This window comes from Lynx rufus, unplaced genomic scaffold (assembly GCF_022079265.1).
Source record: "Lynx rufus isolate CCGP_SWC_20201006 ecotype Redwood Valley unplaced genomic scaffold, mLynRuf1.p SCAF_28, whole genome shotgun sequence".
NCBI lineage: Eukaryota > Metazoa > Chordata > Mammalia > Carnivora > Felidae > Lynx > Lynx rufus.
In genome coordinates this window covers 1,635,890-1,653,735 of record NW_025814843.1, presented here as the reverse complement: position 1 = coordinate 1,653,735, position 17,846 = coordinate 1,635,890, and the positions used below count along the sequence as shown (strand labels likewise).

At 59.8% G+C, this 17,846-nt stretch overlaps 1 protein-coding gene across 1 annotated transcript in view; it reads right to left on the bottom strand.

Moving 5' to 3' along the window:
• MYO15A (myosin XVA) overlaps nt 1-17,160 on the bottom strand; it is a 51,494-nt gene extending 34,334 nt beyond the window's left edge. The window contains exons 1-14 of the mRNA XM_047090015.1: nt 13,564-17,160; nt 11,373-11,455; nt 10,717-10,780; nt 9,788-9,897; nt 9,428-9,502; nt 9,087-9,177; nt 5,204-5,209; nt 4,749-4,852; nt 4,550-4,613; nt 3,557-3,670; nt 2,836-2,997; nt 826-939; nt 298-356; nt 88-211 (exon numbers count right to left, since the gene is read on the bottom strand). Of these exons, the coding sequence (XP_046945971.1) occupies nt 88-211; nt 298-356; nt 826-939; nt 2,836-2,997; nt 3,557-3,670; nt 4,550-4,613; nt 4,749-4,852; nt 5,204-5,209; nt 9,087-9,177; nt 9,428-9,502; nt 9,788-9,897; nt 10,717-10,780; nt 11,373-11,455; nt 13,564-17,160 (4,767 nt within the window). The remainder of the gene's footprint in view (nt 1-87; nt 212-297; nt 357-825; nt 940-2,835; nt 2,998-3,556; nt 3,671-4,549; nt 4,614-4,748; nt 4,853-5,203; nt 5,210-9,086; nt 9,178-9,427; nt 9,503-9,787; nt 9,898-10,716; nt 10,781-11,372; nt 11,456-13,563) is intronic.
• Between the last annotated feature and the right edge of the window lie 686 nt (nt 17,161-17,846).

Below are 17,846 nucleotides of genomic sequence, written 5' to 3'. Positions count from 1 at the left end.
GACAGATAACGGTGTGGGCTATAGGCAGAGACGTGAGAGAGATGACGTTTTATGTCCCCTGTCCCTCACCCACCCGTGCAGCCCTACCTCAAAGCCATAGATATCCAGGATGGCAATGGACAACGTGTCCTGCCGTGGGGACACCAGCGCGTTGACCCGGGCAATGAGCCAGCCGAAGAGCAGTGCATACAACACCTTGGCGATGGCATCTCTGCAGCAGAGAAGGTGTGGGGCAGGTGGGCCTAGTGCGGGGGGGTCTCGGATCTGGGGGCTCAGGCGTGGAGGACCAGGACTCACCTGGCATCCACGGCACTCTCCACTGTCAGGGGGGTGAAGATCTTCTCTCGCATTGTCTCCTGGGGAGGGATGAGACCCCTGAATGACAGCAGGCTGGCCACCACCTCCAGGAAGCCCCCAGAGGATTGGAGGCAGGACATGGGGAAGGGAGCAGGAACGATGATCTGACTGGTCCTGGGCACACAGTTGGCCAGCGGCGGAACAGGACACCCTCATCCCCCCTCTGCCTGCCTACACTGGCAGGGACAGGGCTGCTGGTCTAAGGGGGGAGACACAGGCATGAGCAGACAGACACAGTGAGATCAGCCTTGGGATGGGACAAAGGGCCAGCGGTTGTGGGAGCCTGGAGGAAGTAATGACCCAGACAGGGGTCAGGGGTGGCCCACTGGAGGTGGGGGAATGCCTGCATCAGGTCTTAAAGGAAGAGTAGGCGTGGAAAAGGGAAGAATGAGCCAGGCAGAGGGAGGAGCCCATGCTGTCTAAGGGCCGGCAGGAGGCTTGGTAGATCCGGGTCCCCCAAGGACTCACGGTCACTTTGAAAGTGATGGCCTTCTGCAGGCCCTCGGGGGATATCTGCAGCAGCTCCGCCACGGCCTGGATCTCCCGGGCACTCACCACCGAGGCCGTCTCCTGTGCATCTGTCTATGCAAAATACCAATAGGACCGCGTTTCAAACTGGGTTTAAAGTTCATATAAAAAACACAAGCAAGGTAGGGGCACCTGGGTGGCTCAGGTGGTTAAGTGTCGACTCTTGGTTTCAGCTCAGGTCATGATCTCAGCTCAGGTCATGATCTCAGCTCAGGTCATCATCTAACGGTTAATGAGTTCAAGCCCCTAGCCAGGCTCTGAGCTGACAGCACAGAGCCTGCTTGGAATTCTCTCTCTTCCTTGGTCTCTGCCCCTCTCCCTCTCCCACTCTCCCCTCCCCCCCCCAAAAAAAACACACATTAAAGAAAATAAAAATTAAAAACATAAGCTAGAGGGGCGCCTGGGTGGCGCAGTCGGTTAAGCGTCCGACTTCAGCCAGGTCACGATCTCACGGTCTGTGAGTTCGAGCCCCGCGTCGGGCTCTGGGCTGATGGCTCAGAGCCTGGAGCCTGTTTCCCATTCTGTGTCTCCCTCTCTCTCTGCCCCTCCCCCGTTCATGCTCTGTCTCTCTCTGTCCCAAGGATAAATAAAAATGTGGAAAAAAATTTAAAAAAAAAAAAAAAAAAAAAAACAAAAAAACATAAGCTAGAATAACCAGGAAAATTCTGAAAGAGTGAAGGAGGCCCTACGAGATAGTCTGACGCTATAAAGCTACGATAATTAAAACAGTCTGGGAATAGACACATAATACATTGGTTAACGAAGCACAACAGAAAATTGGGAATTAGGCAAAAATGTACATAAGAACTTAATACATGGTGAGTAGGTATTTCTCAAATTACAGGATTAGTAAAACTGAGGAATCATGTGGAAAAAAAGGAATTGAATTCCTACCTCAAACTTTACTGGGATAAATTCCTGATAAGCCAAAGATTAAATATTAACACACACACACACACACACACACACACACACACACACCATAAAAGGGTTTGAAAAAATTATGGGAGAAATCTGTTGTAATTTTAAAGAGATGAGTCTCTCTAAAAGTGATAAGAAAAAAATCTAAAATTTATACAAGATTGATAAACCAAATGCCTGAGAATAATTCTAAAAATCTACATGGCAAAACCCAAACCAAACCAACCACCAAGTAAAACATGAAAAAAACCTGGATACAAATCAAAATATCGGGGCGCCTGGGTGGCTCAGTCCGTTGAGCGTCCAACTTCAGCTCAGGTCATGATCTCACGGTTCATGCGTTCGAGCCCTGCATTGGGTTCTGTGCTGACAGCTCGGAGCCTGGAGCCTGCTTCGGATTCTGCGTCTCCCTCTCTCTCTGCCCCTCCCCAACTTGCACCCTGTGTGTGTGTGTGTGTGTGTGTGTGTGTGTGTGTGTGTGTGTGTCTCTCTCAAAAATAGACAATTTTTGAGATTAAAAAAATTTTTGTAAACAAAATATAAATGGTAATTCAGGGAACATATTCATAATTCATATCTGAGGCAAAGGGCCGATTTCCTTCACATATACAAAGAGCTCTGATACATCCATAAGAAGATGAGCAACCCCATTGTTTTTTTTTGTTTTTTTTGTTTTTTTTTTTTTCAACGTTTATTTATTTTTGGGACAGAGAGAGACAGAGCACGAACAGGGGAGGGGCAGAGAGAGAGGGAGACACAGAATCGGAAACAGGTTCCAGGCTCTGAGCCATCAGCCCAGAGCCTGATGCGGGGCTCAAACTCACGGACCGCGAGATCGTGACCTGGCTGAAGTCGGACGCTTAACCGACTGCGCCACCCAGGCGCCCCGCAACCCCATTGTTTGAGGGAACAAATGATATGTGCGTGGTGGAACCTGAAAGGCAAATACGCATGGCCCGCAAGCCTCTGAGAAGATGATCTGTGTCCCGAGGGTGCCAGGGCCCCACGGCAAGCTGTGGGCTCTCTCACCTCGTACTTCTCAAAGTAGACGTTGCCCAGGTGCAGGATGGACGCCAGGATGCGGAAGATGCTGTCCTGGTCCTCGCCACTGAAGCCCAGCACCTCCATGGCGGCCAGGAGCCGGCGGAAGTCGTCTGAGTCGCTCTTCCCTGAGATCTCACAGTTCCCACCCTGGGCGAGGGCAGGGGCCGGGGGACCTTGAGAGCCCCCGGCCCCTGCCCAGGGTCCCTAAGGGCCCTGGGGGCTGGGGGCTCTCAAGGTCCCTGCCCTGGCTCACTGGCAGTGTGGCCCAAGGCGGGCACTCCCATTCCCACGGGCCAGGAGGCTCTGAGCAGGTGCTGCCCGCCAGGCCCTGTGTAAAGCCCTTGGTGTAGCTTTCCTCATCTCCTCCTCACCACATCCCTAACGAGTGGCATTATGCTGTCCCCACTTTACAGATGAGGAAGCTGAGGCCCGAAAAGGGAAGTGCAGGAGCTCCAAGCTGCTTAGTGCTGTTCTAAGCTATAGAGAAATGAAGAGTCGTATAGGCCTCTCTTACCCCCACCGTGGACCCTAAAGATGCCTGTCACCCTTGCCGTGATGAGACATTTTCAATCCAAACTCATGCCCCCAAACCCCATCGCCTACGCTGGCTGGCTATTAGGACACCATGAGTTGGTTCTCTCAGCCCCCCTGGGTGATGGGGCAGGGGTGCCAGGCCGGGGGCCCTTGGACACCTGCGGGTACTCACCTGGTTCAGGTAGTAGTAGGTCTCGGCCTCCTGCAGACTGAAGGCCTGCCGGAGGTGGGCGGGCAGCCCGGCCAGCAGCTCGTAGAAGATGTGGTAGTTCCTTTCATTTTTGGCCTATAGGGCGGATAGGTGGGTGCAGAAAAGGGAGCCACCACCTAGGTGACCCCCAGACACACACACGATGCCAGGGCCCACGGTTGAGACCGGGCACCTCTGTGACGAGTAAGCTCCCAGCCTGGCACTGGGTGGGGGACTGGTATGGTGGTAGGGAGGGGGCTCCGGTCAAGATTTAATTCCGTTTGGAGAAACAGGAGAAAGACAGCCTTTCTTCGCTTGTGCACGCTGGGCACACACACCTGCCTATGCTGCGTCCACAGCCCAGATATGCACACACGGGGCCTCCTGATGGTTTACTCAGCCAGCGTGGCTGAGGGACAACTGTATTCCAGGCCCTGCTGTAGGCCCCTGAGACCCAGTGGGGGAACAAGGGAGACAGAAGCCTCGACCTCACGGAGCCCACCTGATAGCTGGGGAGATAGACACTCAACAAATCACTGGTTAAAACCTGTCAGATAGAGACAAGAGCTCTGGAGAGAAATAAAGCAGAGGAGGGGGTGGGGGGGTTCCAGGGGGGTGGAGAGGGACTTCATTCTAAATGGGGTGGCTTCCCTGAGCAGATGACATTTCAGGGAAGGCTTGGAGGAGGTGAGGGGTTTGGTCATGTAGGTGTCTGGGGGGGTTAAGAGTGCTCAGATAGAAGAAATCGTAGGTACAAAGGTCCTGAGGCAGGATCATGGCTGGTGTGCTTCAGGGGCAAGAAAAGAGTCAATGTGGCTGTAGGGGGGGAGAGAGGGGAGCAGATCACATGCTCACACAGACACGTCTTTGTTCATTAATTCAACATTTACCCAGCCCTGCCACGTGCCAGGCTCTGAGTATCTGCATACCCCCAGCCCGTCCCAACACACAAGGGTCTGGAAGGGCCTGGCCCACCTGAAACACAATCCTGGATTTCTCGAGCAGGTACTGGGAGGTTATGGCACCAGAAATCACGCCCCTGGAGTGGGGGAGCACAGTCAGCTCGTGCAGGGTAGCTGGGTGGGTGGAGTCGCTGGTGTGGGCTCTCAGGGGCTGCACCAGGACGCGGAGTGCCCTGCAAGGCCTTTGGGGGTCCCTCCACCGTCCCACTCACCCTTCCAGAAAGACCTCCACAAACTTCCCGAAGCGGCTGGAGTTGTCATTCCTGACAGTTTTGGCGTTACCGAAGGACTCCAAGAGGGGTGTTGCCTCCAGGATCTGGACCCCAGAAGATGTGGGAATTGTTCTGGGGGCCTAGAGTAGGGAGCATGGCTAGGGCCACCCCTAGGTTTTCCCAGACACAGACCTCCCCAAGGACCCCCTGTGTGAGGGGCAACCGCAGGTGGGCTCCCTGTAGAACCCTTGGGTCTCCCCAGTGTCCCCCAATGCCTGCCTCATGCTGCCAACCCCCACACTCAGGCCGCAGCTACCCTCTCCCAGCCCCGCCCCTCCCACCTCAGCCCCCAGCCAGGACGGGCCTTTGGATGCCTCTTCCTGCGCATCCTGCCTTCGCACACGAGCGTGTGTACCACGCACACACACACAGGCACACGTGCACACTCCAAGTACCTTTATCTTCAGGAGTCCCCAGGATGGAGGAGGAGAGAGGCACAAGAACAGAAGCAGGTCACCTGTAGGACTGACCCCCTCTCCCACCAGGTCACCAGGGGCCTTAGACCATGGAGGGACCACCGACCCCTCTGGGCCTCCGGGGTGGGCAAACCCACGAATCTCAGAGACCCCAGCTGTCCCGGCCTGGGGCCTGCAGCGTGGCCCCTGGGTGTGGGAGTCTGCTGGGCCCACATGCCAAAAGGCTCTGGGGATATCCCCTTTACCCCATCCCCATCCCCATGACCACCTCAGGCTCAAAGCCAAGCCTTTGCCTTGGCCACACGCCCTGCACAGTCCAGCCCCCGGCTGGCCTCTCTTCTTCCCTCCCCCTCTCTGAAGGGCACCTCAGCCCTTCTGACTGGCCCCTCGATACCCAGGCCCCAGCCGGCCTGTGGACCAGAGTCCACTCCCTCTGCACCACTGGCAAATCCCTCACTTCTTTTTTTTCTTTTTAATGTTTTTTAATGCTTATTTATTTTTGAGAAACAGAAAGAGATAGGGTGGGAGCAGGGGAGGGGCAGAGAGAGAGGGGGACACAGAATCCGGAGCAGGCTCCAGGCTCCGAGCTGTCAGCACAGAGCCCGACGCGGGGCTTGAACCCACGAACCGTGAGATCGTGACCTGAGCCGAAGTCAGAGGCTCAACCGACTGAGCCACCCAGGCGCCCCTCCCCTCACTTCTTTGTATCACGTCTCCCTCACTAGAATGTCAGCCCCCACAGCAGGAATGTTTGTCTGTTTGCAACCTCTGGGACCCCAGCGTCTACACGGGAGCAGGGGCGTGGGAGGCCCTCATAAGATACCTGCTCCACAGATCTCAAGAGGACTAGCATTTCACGACAGCAGAACTGCCCAAGGCGTAGCCAATCACCGTTGCCATTTATTAAGCACCTACCATGTGCCAGACTCTTTGCCCTAATTACACGGGTGTCAACAATCTCAGGAGGTAGGTGCTGATGTCACCCGTTTTACGGATCAGGAAACAGACTTGGAAAGGCGAGGTAACGTTCCCGGGGACTCCAGAGTCTGTACGAGTGAGATCACAACACCGTGACAAGCATGTGTGTGTCGGGTGTACAGCATTTTCTGGCTGAGTCATTTCCTCCCGATAAATTCTCAGGGAAGAGGCAGGGAAGGCCCAGCGTCTGCAGAAATGTTACTTTGGGGAAGGTGCCAGCCCCCTCCATCTGTTCACTCTCCTGGTCCCGTTCAGTCCAGGAAATACCACATCTACCATGTGAAGGAGCAGAATGAGGCCCAGACGAGAGGGGGAACTGGCCTAGGGTGGTTCAGTAAGTTGAGATCCGCCTGGGCCTGAGAGTGGGTCAGCTGTTTCTCTGTTCCTAGCGCCCAGCCTGGGGCTGGGGAGAGGACTGGTGTACTGGACGGGTGAACATCTGGCCCTGTGGGGGCCCCTAGCTCAACCCGCAGGTGGGGTGACAGCCTGCGGTTTGGGCTGGGCGGCATCCAGCAACCCTCCACCCCGCGGAATGCTGCTCACGTTCCCGGCCCAGACGCAGAGCCCGTGGCCGGGGCCTCGGCCAATCAAGACACAACCGGGTCCAGTGAGGACACATGGCCAGAACTAGTCCAACAAAAGGGAACCCTGAGACTTTCCCCAGAACGTTGGAAGGTTCGGGTGGTACCCCGTGGCACTACCCTGCTGACTGATGACAGAGAGGTTGACGATGACGCCCATAGATGGGTAAGGTGGAGCCAAAGCAAAAGACGTTGTTTAAAACCCTGGATTGTCGGGGCGCCTGGGTGGCTCAGTCGATTAAGCGTCCGACTTCGGCTCAAGTCACGATCTCGCGGTCCGTGAGTTCGAGCCCCGCGTCGGGCTCTGTGCTGACAGCTCAGAGCCTGGAGCCTGTTTCAGATTCTGTGTCTCCCTCTCTCTCTGACCCTCCCCCGTTCATGCTCTGTCTCTGTCTCAAAAATAAATAAAACATTAAAAAAAATTTTAAAAATAAATAAATAAAACCTTGGATTGTTTAAGAGTGTGCCTGAAACTGACCCTGGGTAAGGACTGTCGGATTACACGAGCAGGGCAGAGTGGCGGCTGGGAAATGAGGCGGTGACCATCCCAGCTGGCGGGCCCATCCTTACCTCTACAGAATGCCTGGCACGTCCCATGACCACGACTGTCCTCCCTGACCCCTGCTAAGACAGCTCTCTGCCTTGGGCTTCAAATCCCAGCTCCTCCACCCTCTCACCTGGGGACACTGGGTAAGTCATCTCCCTTCCCAGGCCCCAGTCTCCGCATCCATAAATGGACACAAACATACCTGCCTCCCAGGGCTGCCGTGAGGCTCTCGCGCGACAACATAATGAAAGCCCCGAGCAAATAGGAGGGGCTCAACGCACACATTTCCCTGCTACCCGGCCAGTCCTTCCAGAAGTCTGAACTTAAGAGATTTTGAAAACTCTGGCTAAAGCAAAGGGAGGGCCCCGGAGGCCCAGGCTGGGATAGGAGGGGCTGGTAGGCCAAGGCACGCGTCAGAGGGGACCGGGGGAAGTAACCCCTCTTGACTCCTAAGCCTGGGCTGACCCAATTCCCACTGAGGGCCACGTGGCCCCCACCTGATGCCCCTGGATCCCCTGCCAAGATTGCCATTGGCTGGGACGCTGCGGCCACTTGCAAATCTTCATGGGAGTCTGAGAGTCAGGTTCTGGAGTCTCAGTTGGTGGGGCTTCGCCTCCAGCCTCACCGTCCCTGAGCTCTAGGCTCATGGTACATCTGCCACCTTCCCAACATCTCTGGATGCCCAGCAGACACCTCAGAGTACCTGTGTCTGTTCTCCACAGCCCTACCCATGTAGCTGATGGCACCTCCACATTGCCTATGGCTCAGTCCAAATGCCTGGGGTTGCCCCCGGACCGACCCACTCTGTCACACGCCAATCTGGCCTTCAGCAAGTCTCTGGCTGACCTTTAAACTGCACCCGGGTCTAGCTGTGCTCACCATCTCCATCACCACTTCCCTGGCCCAAGCCACTGTCCTCCCTTGCCTGGACTCCATGATGCCATGCTGCCATCCCCTGAGCACACCAGACCTCCTCGCACCCCAGGGCCTTTGCACTTGCTCTTCCCGCTCCCTGTCTGCTCTTCCCCCAGATGTCTTTAGGGCCCACTCTCACCCCTTCTCAGTGGAGCCTACCCTGACCACCATGCTTCAAATTACAACCCCCCCAAACTCCCCATCTCCCTCCCTGCTTTTTTTCCCTCCACAAATTCCCACCCTTTCACAGAAACACGATTTACTTGTGTATTTTTTTTCTTCCATTTCTACTATAACGAAATTCCCATGAGGGCGGGAACACTTGTCGGCATTGCTGCTGCCATCACCTAGCCCGGACTGTGAGGGACACACAGTATGCCCTCGGGAAAGCTTTATGAGGGTCTAACACTCTCAGGTTTGGAGGACCTAGCACTCTCCACAATGTTCCAATCCTGTGCTTACCCCGGTCCCGTGTCCTCACCACCCCAGCATCTACTGCACCCCACCCCCTTGACTAGGCCTGTCCTTTCTCTTTCACCACCAAGAAGATGAGGCCAGGCAGCAGAAATGGAGTGACTCCCCTTGCCCATGGGGCTTCCTCTCTGGCCAGGCCCAGCACGGCTGGAACCAGAGCTGCCCTGGAGCACAGGCAGGAGGGAGCTCCCTGCAGGCATGGCCAGGGCGGGCAGGGGTGTGGCTGAAGGAGCCAGAGTCCTAGGAGCCCCCCCAGGGCAACCCTGGCCTCAGCCTCCCCATCCTCTAAATGGGGCCAAGGAGCCTTGTCTCTCGGGGAGCACTGAGCTTGGGAGTCCTGGGGAGTCAGACAGACCATGCAACTCACCTGCTGCATGATGCCTTGTTTCTGGTTCATGGCGGCCAGGTAGCGTAGAATCAACTTTGTGGCCTCGGTTTTTCCAGAACCACTCTCTCCACTGACCGGGAAAAGGACCAGAAGGAGACTCAACCAGTTCACTGCCTGTTCTGGGCTCCCCCTACCCCTACCCTTCTTCGACCTCCTATGACACCAGAGGACGTGGGCTGGCTGGCCCAGAGATGTCACGTGATCTTTCCCAGGTCCCATAGCAGGTCTGGCCTGATACAGACCCATCATCTGAGACTCCTCCCGTACATACCCCCCGCCCACCCTGTACACAGAGGTCCCCGGCCTGACCCGCTGCTCACCTGATAATTATGCACTGGTTCTGTTTGGCATCAAGCATTTTGGCAAAAGCAAGATTTGCGATTGCAAAGAGGTGCCTAGAGAGACAGGCCACAGGTATCACTGGGACAGGACCCTGCCTCCCAACACCCTCAGGTAGGAGAACACCTCTGTCCACCTCAGCAGCCAGTTCTGCTCCACCCTTCACCCTGGGGAAATGCTCCCTGCCCCCATTCTGGTCAGAGCCATAGAAATTTGGGGAGAGACCACTCGGCCGAGCAGGTGGACGACCCGCCACCAGCTGGCCCCACCCTTGGCTCAGGGGCAGGCAGGGACCCAGGGGACCCCGGGACAGCCCCCTCCCCATCCCCAGAGATACTCACGGGGGGTTTTCTCCTAGGGCCCGCCCACTGTACTGCTGCACCTGCTCCTGCCCATAGATTCCAAACATTCGGTACGGGTTCACCGACACCAGGATGCTGCCGATGTAGGTCTGCTGGGCACACGGTGGTCTCAGTTTCTCTGCCTCCTCATGGCCCTTCTCCCTGCTCCCAGGAGCCCGGAGCCCCGTTCTCACGGGGCCAAATGTGTGGCTGCCTGGCCTCCGTGTTCGCACCTCAGGCCCTCTCATAGTTTGATGGGTCATGTACTCTGGTAGTGGAATTTCAGGCACCGTACCAGGCTGAGGCTGGGAGAAGGCTAAGTGAGCAAAACCGCCCTGCCACAACTGTGCAAAGGTGGCTGTGTCAGCTGCTGCATCCTTCATTTATTCATAGTCAGCACCAGGCCCCAGAAGCTTCTGCCTCGCAGTGAGGTCAAACCTCCACTGCCTGGAGTTGGGAGGGAGTCAGAAGTCCAGGGCATTCCGAGGTGGCCAGAGCCCTTGTGGGTGGCCTTCCCTCCTTCACTGTGGTTCTGGGCCTCTGGCCCTCCGTTCCACTTTCTGGGGCCAGAGATTTCCTTCCACCTCTCTGGCCAACCCCTTCCTGGGATCCAGGTCTACAGATTCTAGGACTCTGGAAGCTTTATCTATCAGGTCCCCAGTGAACAGCCACTCATTTCTGGGTTTCCTGTCTCCAGGTCTCTCTCCCTGGCATCCACCAGTCTAAGACTCTGTATTTTAGCGTTTTGGATTTGAGAACCCCAGGCTCTAGCATGTCATACTCAAATGGTAGAAACCCCAGAGTTCAAACCAGAAGCCACAAATTTGGCTTCTGTGGCTCAGCAGAAGAAATCTGTGCTTCCCACTGTGGCCCCGAGAGACAGCTACCTCTTGATCTGAGCCCAGGGCAGACCCAGTCCCAGGACTTACGTAGATGAGGTTCCGTTCAAATCTGGTCTTGAGGTTGGACAGCACGGTGGTCTCCTGGAGGTCTCTGAAAGGGCACGAAGAGGGGACATCAGGGCCCACCTTCCCCCTCAGTGCAGGGCCTTGGTCAGAAAGCCCTGAGTTCAAGTCACCAACCAATCGTGAGGCCTTGAGCAAGTTCCTTAACTTCTCTGTGCCTCCATTTCTTCATCCGTCCAATGGATATATACTACCTCGTGGGGTTGGGGGATTCTCTGGGGGAGCAAACGTGAGAGCTGAGTCACCGTGACTGGATAATGATCTTGACCAGCATAGCCCTCACGTTTTGGGCACCTCCAACGTGCCAGCACCCTCACAATAACAGCCACCCACCCCCATCTTGCAGATGAGAAACTGAGGCACAGAGAGGCAAAGTAATGCGTCCAAGGTCTCCCAGCCAGTAGGTGGTGAGGCTGGGGTTTGAACTCAGGCCCGTCCAACTCAGAGCTTAGACACGCACACACCGGCTCCGGGACACTTCACAACTCCCACTTTGCAGATGAGGAAACAGAGGCTCTGGAGATGTTCTAGGAGGTGACGGGCACCCCTCGTAGGAGGAAGTGCTCAGGCCAGGAGCGTGCAGCCCCGAGGTGACCCCTTGCCGGCCCCACCCCACTCACTCCAGCTGCGTCATGTCCTCCACACCATCCTCCCGGCACTGGTCACGGAACCGTGTGGTAGGCAGGTTGCGAATGGAGTGCATCTGGGAGAGAGAGTCTGTGGTCGGCCTGGCTGGAGAGCGCCTGTGGGTGGCCCCCTATCTTGGACACGCCTGGGACCTGCTCTTGTTCTGGAGAAGAGAACCCCGAGGCCAGGGCCCGGCCAGGTCCTGAGGCCTCCCTGCCGTGGAATACTGTGGCCCACGGAGCCTGCGTGCAGCCCTTACTCGGGGGACACATGCCGGCCTCCTGCCCGTGCGTTCCCTGTGGCAGGTGCTCCCAGGGGCTCCCGAGTATCCTGACCCTGGGGGGGAAGCACACGCACACACACGGTGTTCTCTCTGACTGCCTAGAAGGCCTCCCAACCTCAGGTTCTCCCAGCCACTCTTTCCCTGGGTGGACCCCAAATCCTTGCTTCTGCAACGACCTGATGCACGTCCGGGTCCTGGTGCGTGGGGCCTCTGGGAGGGCTGACACTGAACCGCCCCGCTCAGTACCGTACCCCTGCATCCAGCCCGGGGCGAGCACAGAGACCCCTACACGCAGCCCCGTATGCAACAGCTCATGCAACTCCCACGCATACCCATGGTCTTGCAGAATGCCTGAGGGCATACACGCAGGCCTGGGAGGCCTGGCCGGAGGCACACACGCTTGTAATACACACTCTCAATGCCCATTTGACACACTCTCGTGTGCACAGAGAGCCGGGGCTGTCTCAACCACACCTGGGGGTCTCAAGACAAAAGTCCCGATGCCACCCGTGGCCTGCGGGATCTCCATCCTGCCCACTGATGTGCACATTCATGACACCCAGGATGCCACATACGCGCGGGCCCTGGCACACACACATTACACACACACGCTTTCCTTGTCGGGCCACGGTACGCCTCAGAACGTGTCCCGGGCACAAAGGCCTGCATGTGACCTGCATGTCTGCAAGCACACGTGTGCTTCCTGCCTCTCCAGCCTCTCAGCTCCAGCCCGCACCCTTCTCTGAGCAGGCAAGGAAAGGGGACACCAGGACAGAGCCCTGCATGCCGCCTGCCTGTCAGCAGGCTGCTAAGTAGGGCACGGCAAGTATCACCCTTAGGCCCTGGCCTCCCGCCCACCCGTCTGGCCATGTGCGCCAGTGGCCACAAACCCTGAATAATTCAGCCACTCACGTATTCCAGGGTGAGGAGGGCCCAGGCATCCTTGCCCCTCACCCCCGGGCGCCCCGCGCCCCGCTCCCACAATGCTGCCGCCCACACAGCACGGGGCACCCGCCGCCGGGGCCAGGGCCCCCCTAGCAGCCAGGCCGCCCCGGTCGCCATCGCCGGGCCGGCTAGCTGCCCGCTCCACGGGGCACCGTCTGCAGAGGCTGAGAAACGCCCGCCACCCCCTGCGTGCCCCGCCCACCCCAGGCGTCCCGGGGGAGTCTCCGGTGACCACCCCCCTCCTCAGAGGGCCACCCAGCATCAGGCTCGCGTTCCTCCCTGAGCAGGGTAGCCACGCACGAGCTCGGCACCCTTCAGTTAAGCCACCTGCCCTGCACCCTACAGAGGGCCCAGACAGACTCCTGGCTCAGCCCCTGGTCCCCCGTGTGATCTTCTGGTCCTCATTTTCCTCATCATGCACTGAGGACCCAGAAGTTTGGGTCCTAAGCCCCTCACCCTTGGGCAGTGCAGAGTCCTGCAGCCCAGGGGACTGCCCTTAAGCAGGAATGCAGAAGAGAAAAAAGACTCCAGTCTGGGGGAGGGTCGGCAGGAGACAGGAGGAACAGCATGGACGTGGATGTGGGGATGGGACAGGGTGGACAGGCAAGTCCTAAAGTTGTGTACTCAGCCAAAATCTCTGGGGGGCTGCTGGGGACAGACGTGCCATTCAGCCTGGCCCAGGACAGGGCTGCCCAGAGCACAGGCTGGGACAAGATCCCTTCTCTGAAGTGACTGGGAAGAATTTCGGGAGTCTCTGTACTGTGCCTGCCTGTGCTGGGCATCCTCTTGTTCAATCTTCCAGAGGCTCTGGGAGCCCAAGGCTGTTCTCCTCAGGTTACAGATGGGAAGACTGAGGTCCAAGCAGGCGGCAGCTGACCAAGATCCCTAGGCTGTTCCTGTTTCCCAGCACAGAAGCCCCAAACCCTCCCTCTGCCCTCTGCCCTCTGCCCTCGTACCTTGTTCCACCAGCTTTTGGGACCAACTTCTTCCCAGGGGCCCCCATGGTGCAGGCAATTGGCTCCAGGGCCCAGGCGGCAGGACTGGGGGCGGGCGAGCACTCGTGGCCAGGGTCGAGGGGCTTCTGCCGGCAGCCAGAAACAGGACCAGAGCAAATTCCAGGCTCTTGGCTTGGGGCCGGGCTCCGGGTCCTGGTTTATCTGGACAGGGGGCTGCAGAGGGGCAGGACCAACTCGCTGGAAAGCGCTGAGTTTTTGCACCTGTGGCATGACCACTGCAAAACGCCCAGGGCCTGCCTGGCGCCGCTCGCCCACCCTGGGCAGGGGCCCTGGGGCCCCAGTGGGTGCCAAGGGGGCTGGGGCGCTGGGCACTGTCCCCCAGCGGCGCCATGGCGGCCACGTGGCTCTCATCTTATCACATGTGGCCAGCGGGTAGGAGAGGCTGAGCCTTAGCGTCTTCCGCTCTGGCGCGGAATCCTTGGGAGGGGTGGGGGTGGAGGGCTCAGGCTCTGCTGGTGACTGAGGGCCCTCCAGAGTGGTCTCTTCTTCTGTCTTCTCAGGAATCGGGCTGGCTGATTTTACCAATTGTCCAGGCCCTGGGTCGTGGTGCCTACCCAGGAAGACACTGGTCAGGTCGGCGGAGGCTGGGTCCTCAGACTGGGAAGCAGGAGGTGGCACAGGGCCCACGTGCTGGAGGAAGGGGTTTTCGGGCACAGGAGGTGGCCTGGAAAAGCCCCGGCGGCTGCCTGCACCTCCTGGCCAGGGCGACGGTGGGCGCTGGGCGGGAGGTAGGTCCACGTCCCAGCTGGGGGCCAATGGGGGCACCGTCCAGGGTGTCTCTGAGTCCTCAGGCTCACGCTGGCTCTCCCGGCGCTCAGGGGCAGCTGCAGCCACCGGCCAGGACCCTGCGTTGGGAGGCCGCTGAAAGGGTTGGCGCACCCGGGGCTTCACGGCCCTGGTGGGCGGCTCGCTGAGTCGCCGCCATGTGTTCGGGAGGTGAGAAGGCACGTTGAGGGAGCGACACCGCGAGCTGTGGCCCAACAGAGGGGGCGGGGAGGGCGGCCGCCCGGAGCCCAGCACGGGCGAGCGGGGTGGGCCCAGGCGCCCAGAGCGGCGGTGCGGGGACGGGGGCTCCCGCAGCGAGCGGGGCCGGCGCGGCGGGGGCGAGAAGGGAGGCTGAAAGGGCCGAGCGCAGAGCGATGGCTGAGGGGACGGGGGCCCCACGGGCGAGCGGTAGCCTAAGCCGGGCAGGCTCCTCAGCGAGGGCTGGGGCGAGGGCAGCGGGGACCAGGGGAGGCCGAAGGCCGCCCTTCGCCGGCGGGAGCCTCTGAAGGAGGGCCGGGGGCCGGGGAAGGCCAGCAGGTCCGGGGGCACCTCCGGGCTCACGGGAGGTGGCTCCACGAAGGCCCACCAGCTGGCGGGGGGCGTGAGGGGCACGTGGGCCGGGGCAGCCCAGGGCGGCGGGTGCCGGCGGAGGGAGCCGTAGGGCGACGCGGGACGGGGCAGGCCCGAGAGGGCGGGGGAGAAGGGCGCGGCGGGCAGGGGCCCTGGGCCCGGGCTGGGGGGCCGTCGGGCCGCGGGCGGGGAGAGGAGCGCGCTCCAGTGGGAGGGCGGCCGAGGCGCGGGCGCGGGCGCGGGCGAGGGCGAGGGCGGTCGGTGGGAGTTGTTGTTGTTGCGCGTCCGCGCCTCTGCCCTCCTCAGCACGATGGGCGTGCCGGGGCGCTCGGAGTCCATGCCCGCCAGCTTGTAGCCGAAGCGCTTGTAGGCCGCCTCCCGGACTGCCGGGCCTCCCAGCCGCGCCTTCTGGCTACTCCTGAGCCTCGGGATGGGCTTCTTTTCGGACAGCGTCTTTTTGAGGAACCGCGCCAGCGAGGTGGCCGGGCGAGGTGGGGGGCGGCCAAAGTCGGTGCCGAAGCCCAGGCCCCGGTGGGCGCCGAAGGCGGACAGGGCGCGCTGGAGGTTGCGCTGGCGCGGCGTGAGGAAGCCCCAAAAGGGGTGGGCGTAGGGCACCGGAGGCACAGGGGGCATCTCCTCCTCCTCCTCGTCTTCGTCCGCATCCCCCAAGGGCAGAGGGATGTCCAGGGAGGGGGGCAAGGACACGTCCAGCTTCTCCTTCCCGAACAGCTTCACCTGGGGCCGCGGGAAGAGGCGGAACCTGCGGATGAGGGATAGCTTGGACCTGGCGGGCTTGTCCATGCCTTGCTGCTCGAAGAAGGCGGCGCTGGGCAGGCGGAAGGAGGTGGTCTGCCGTTCGGCGCCCGCCTCCTCCGGCTCCTCCAGCTCCGCGATGTCATCCATGGGGTGGGCGTACGGGTTGTGGGGCGACAGGATGGGCGGCGGCACCCACGGGTACGCGAAGGCCGGCTCCTCTGGGTAAAGATAGGGCACTTCGGGCGGATAGATGGCCTGGTCTCCGCCGCCATAGATGCCTTCGCCGTACGGGATGCCATAGGGGGCGCCATAGGGCCCCCCGTATGGATCAAAATAGGGCACGTCGTACGGGAGGTCGTACGGGCGGTCGTAGGGCGGGTATGGCGCCTCGTAAGGTGCGTAGGGATCCAGGTAGTAGCCGTGCGGGTACGCCTCGCCCTGGTACGCATCGTAGTAACTGTAGGGAGACGCGTATCCCGATGGGGGCGCGTATGGGGGCTCGTAATCGTCGTAGCCGTAGCCGTAGGGGTACGTGGGATAGTAGGGACCGCCATAATAATCCGGGTGGTAGTAGTCGTAGGGGTCCTCGGGCGGGTACCCGTGGGCGTGGTCTCCGTAGGGTGGCCAGGCCGGGCCGTAGGGGCCGTAGGGGCCGTAGCCCATGTAGGGCTCCTGCTCCTCCTCGTACTGGTAGAGCGACTGCCGGTCGTAGTAGTCATCGCCCTCGCGGTGGTAGTCATAATACTCGCCCAGGTCCTGGAAGCCCTCGAGCCCGTACAGCGACTTGCGGGAGCCCGAGGGCCGGAAGGGGACCTCGTCCTCGAAGGGCAGGAAGCCCACGGGCTCGCCCGACTCGTAGATGCTGCGGCTGCGGGGGAACCTCCGGAGGCGGCCTCCATGCCGCAGGATCTCGGCGCCCGACGGGAAGGGCAGCTTGCGGGAACCGACGCGGGAGCTCGAGCGGTTGAGCCAGGCGTCCAGCGTGGCCTGCTCGCTGCCGGACTCCTCGGCCTTCTTGATGAGGAACTTCTTGGTGAGCCAGTTGATGGCCGTGGATGCCTTGCTGAGTGACCGGGCACGCGGCCGCAGGCGGCCGTAGCCGCGCCGGCCCGGGAAGCGGATGACCATGAAGGACGGCTTCTTGCCCTTCATTGCCCGCTTCTTCTTGCCCATGCGCATTTGCGTCATGAGCTTCGACGTGGACTTGAGCACGGTGCGTGCCTTCTTCTTGCGTTTGGTCTTCTGCGGGCCGGTGTGCAGGCCCCAAAAGAAAGCCGACGCGCTCCGGAACTGGCCCTTCTTGGAGATCTTGGGCGTGCGATCGCGGAAGCCCATGAACAGCCGCGATGTCCCCTTCAGGCTCCGTTTGGGCTTCTCCGGCTCCGGCGCCTTCTTCCCCTTTTTCCCTTTCTTAGCTTTCTTCTCATCCTCTTCCTCCTTCGCCATGGTGGCTGCCTGCTCCCCACCGGGCCGCGGCCCGTGTCACCAGCTCTGGGACTTGGAGACAAGGGGACACACCGCGTTTCCTGCCCGCAGCTGGACACTCAGCCTCTTCGGGCTGGGAGCAGCTGAGACTGGTCTGGGTGGCCTGGGGAGGGACCGCCAAGCTTCTTCTGGCTGGGACCAGACTACGGGAGGGCGGATCCATAATTCATCTCCTCCAGAGCCGCCTTGGGTTTCACCCGAGTGGTGGTGGAAAGTGCATGGGTGTTGTTTACCAGGGAGCAGGGGAAGCCTGGCCCAGACCTGTGCTGGGGGCGACCATCTTGGCGTTAAAATCGCCAGGAGGGGGACTGTTTTGACAAGTCAAGCTCTCCCTGTGCCTTAGCTGCCTCAGGTAGCTCCCAGGTAAATGCTGGGGTCACGGCTGCTTCACAGAGGGAGACTCTGAGTCCCAGAACAGGGAAGCCACTTGCCCTAAATCACCTAGCATATCTGTACTGGGCCAGAGTGGAGCCACATGCCCTGAGCCGCAGTGGGATGTTCAAAGCCCACTAAGTTACCTTGGAGGGGAAACTTGGACCCACCAGGTCCTGGGCAAGGGAGGAGGGGAGTGGGCAGAGCACATGTCCAGCGCTGCGGTCAGTGTAACCAGAGCTGGCCAGCTCTCAGGAGCATGAATAATGCATTGG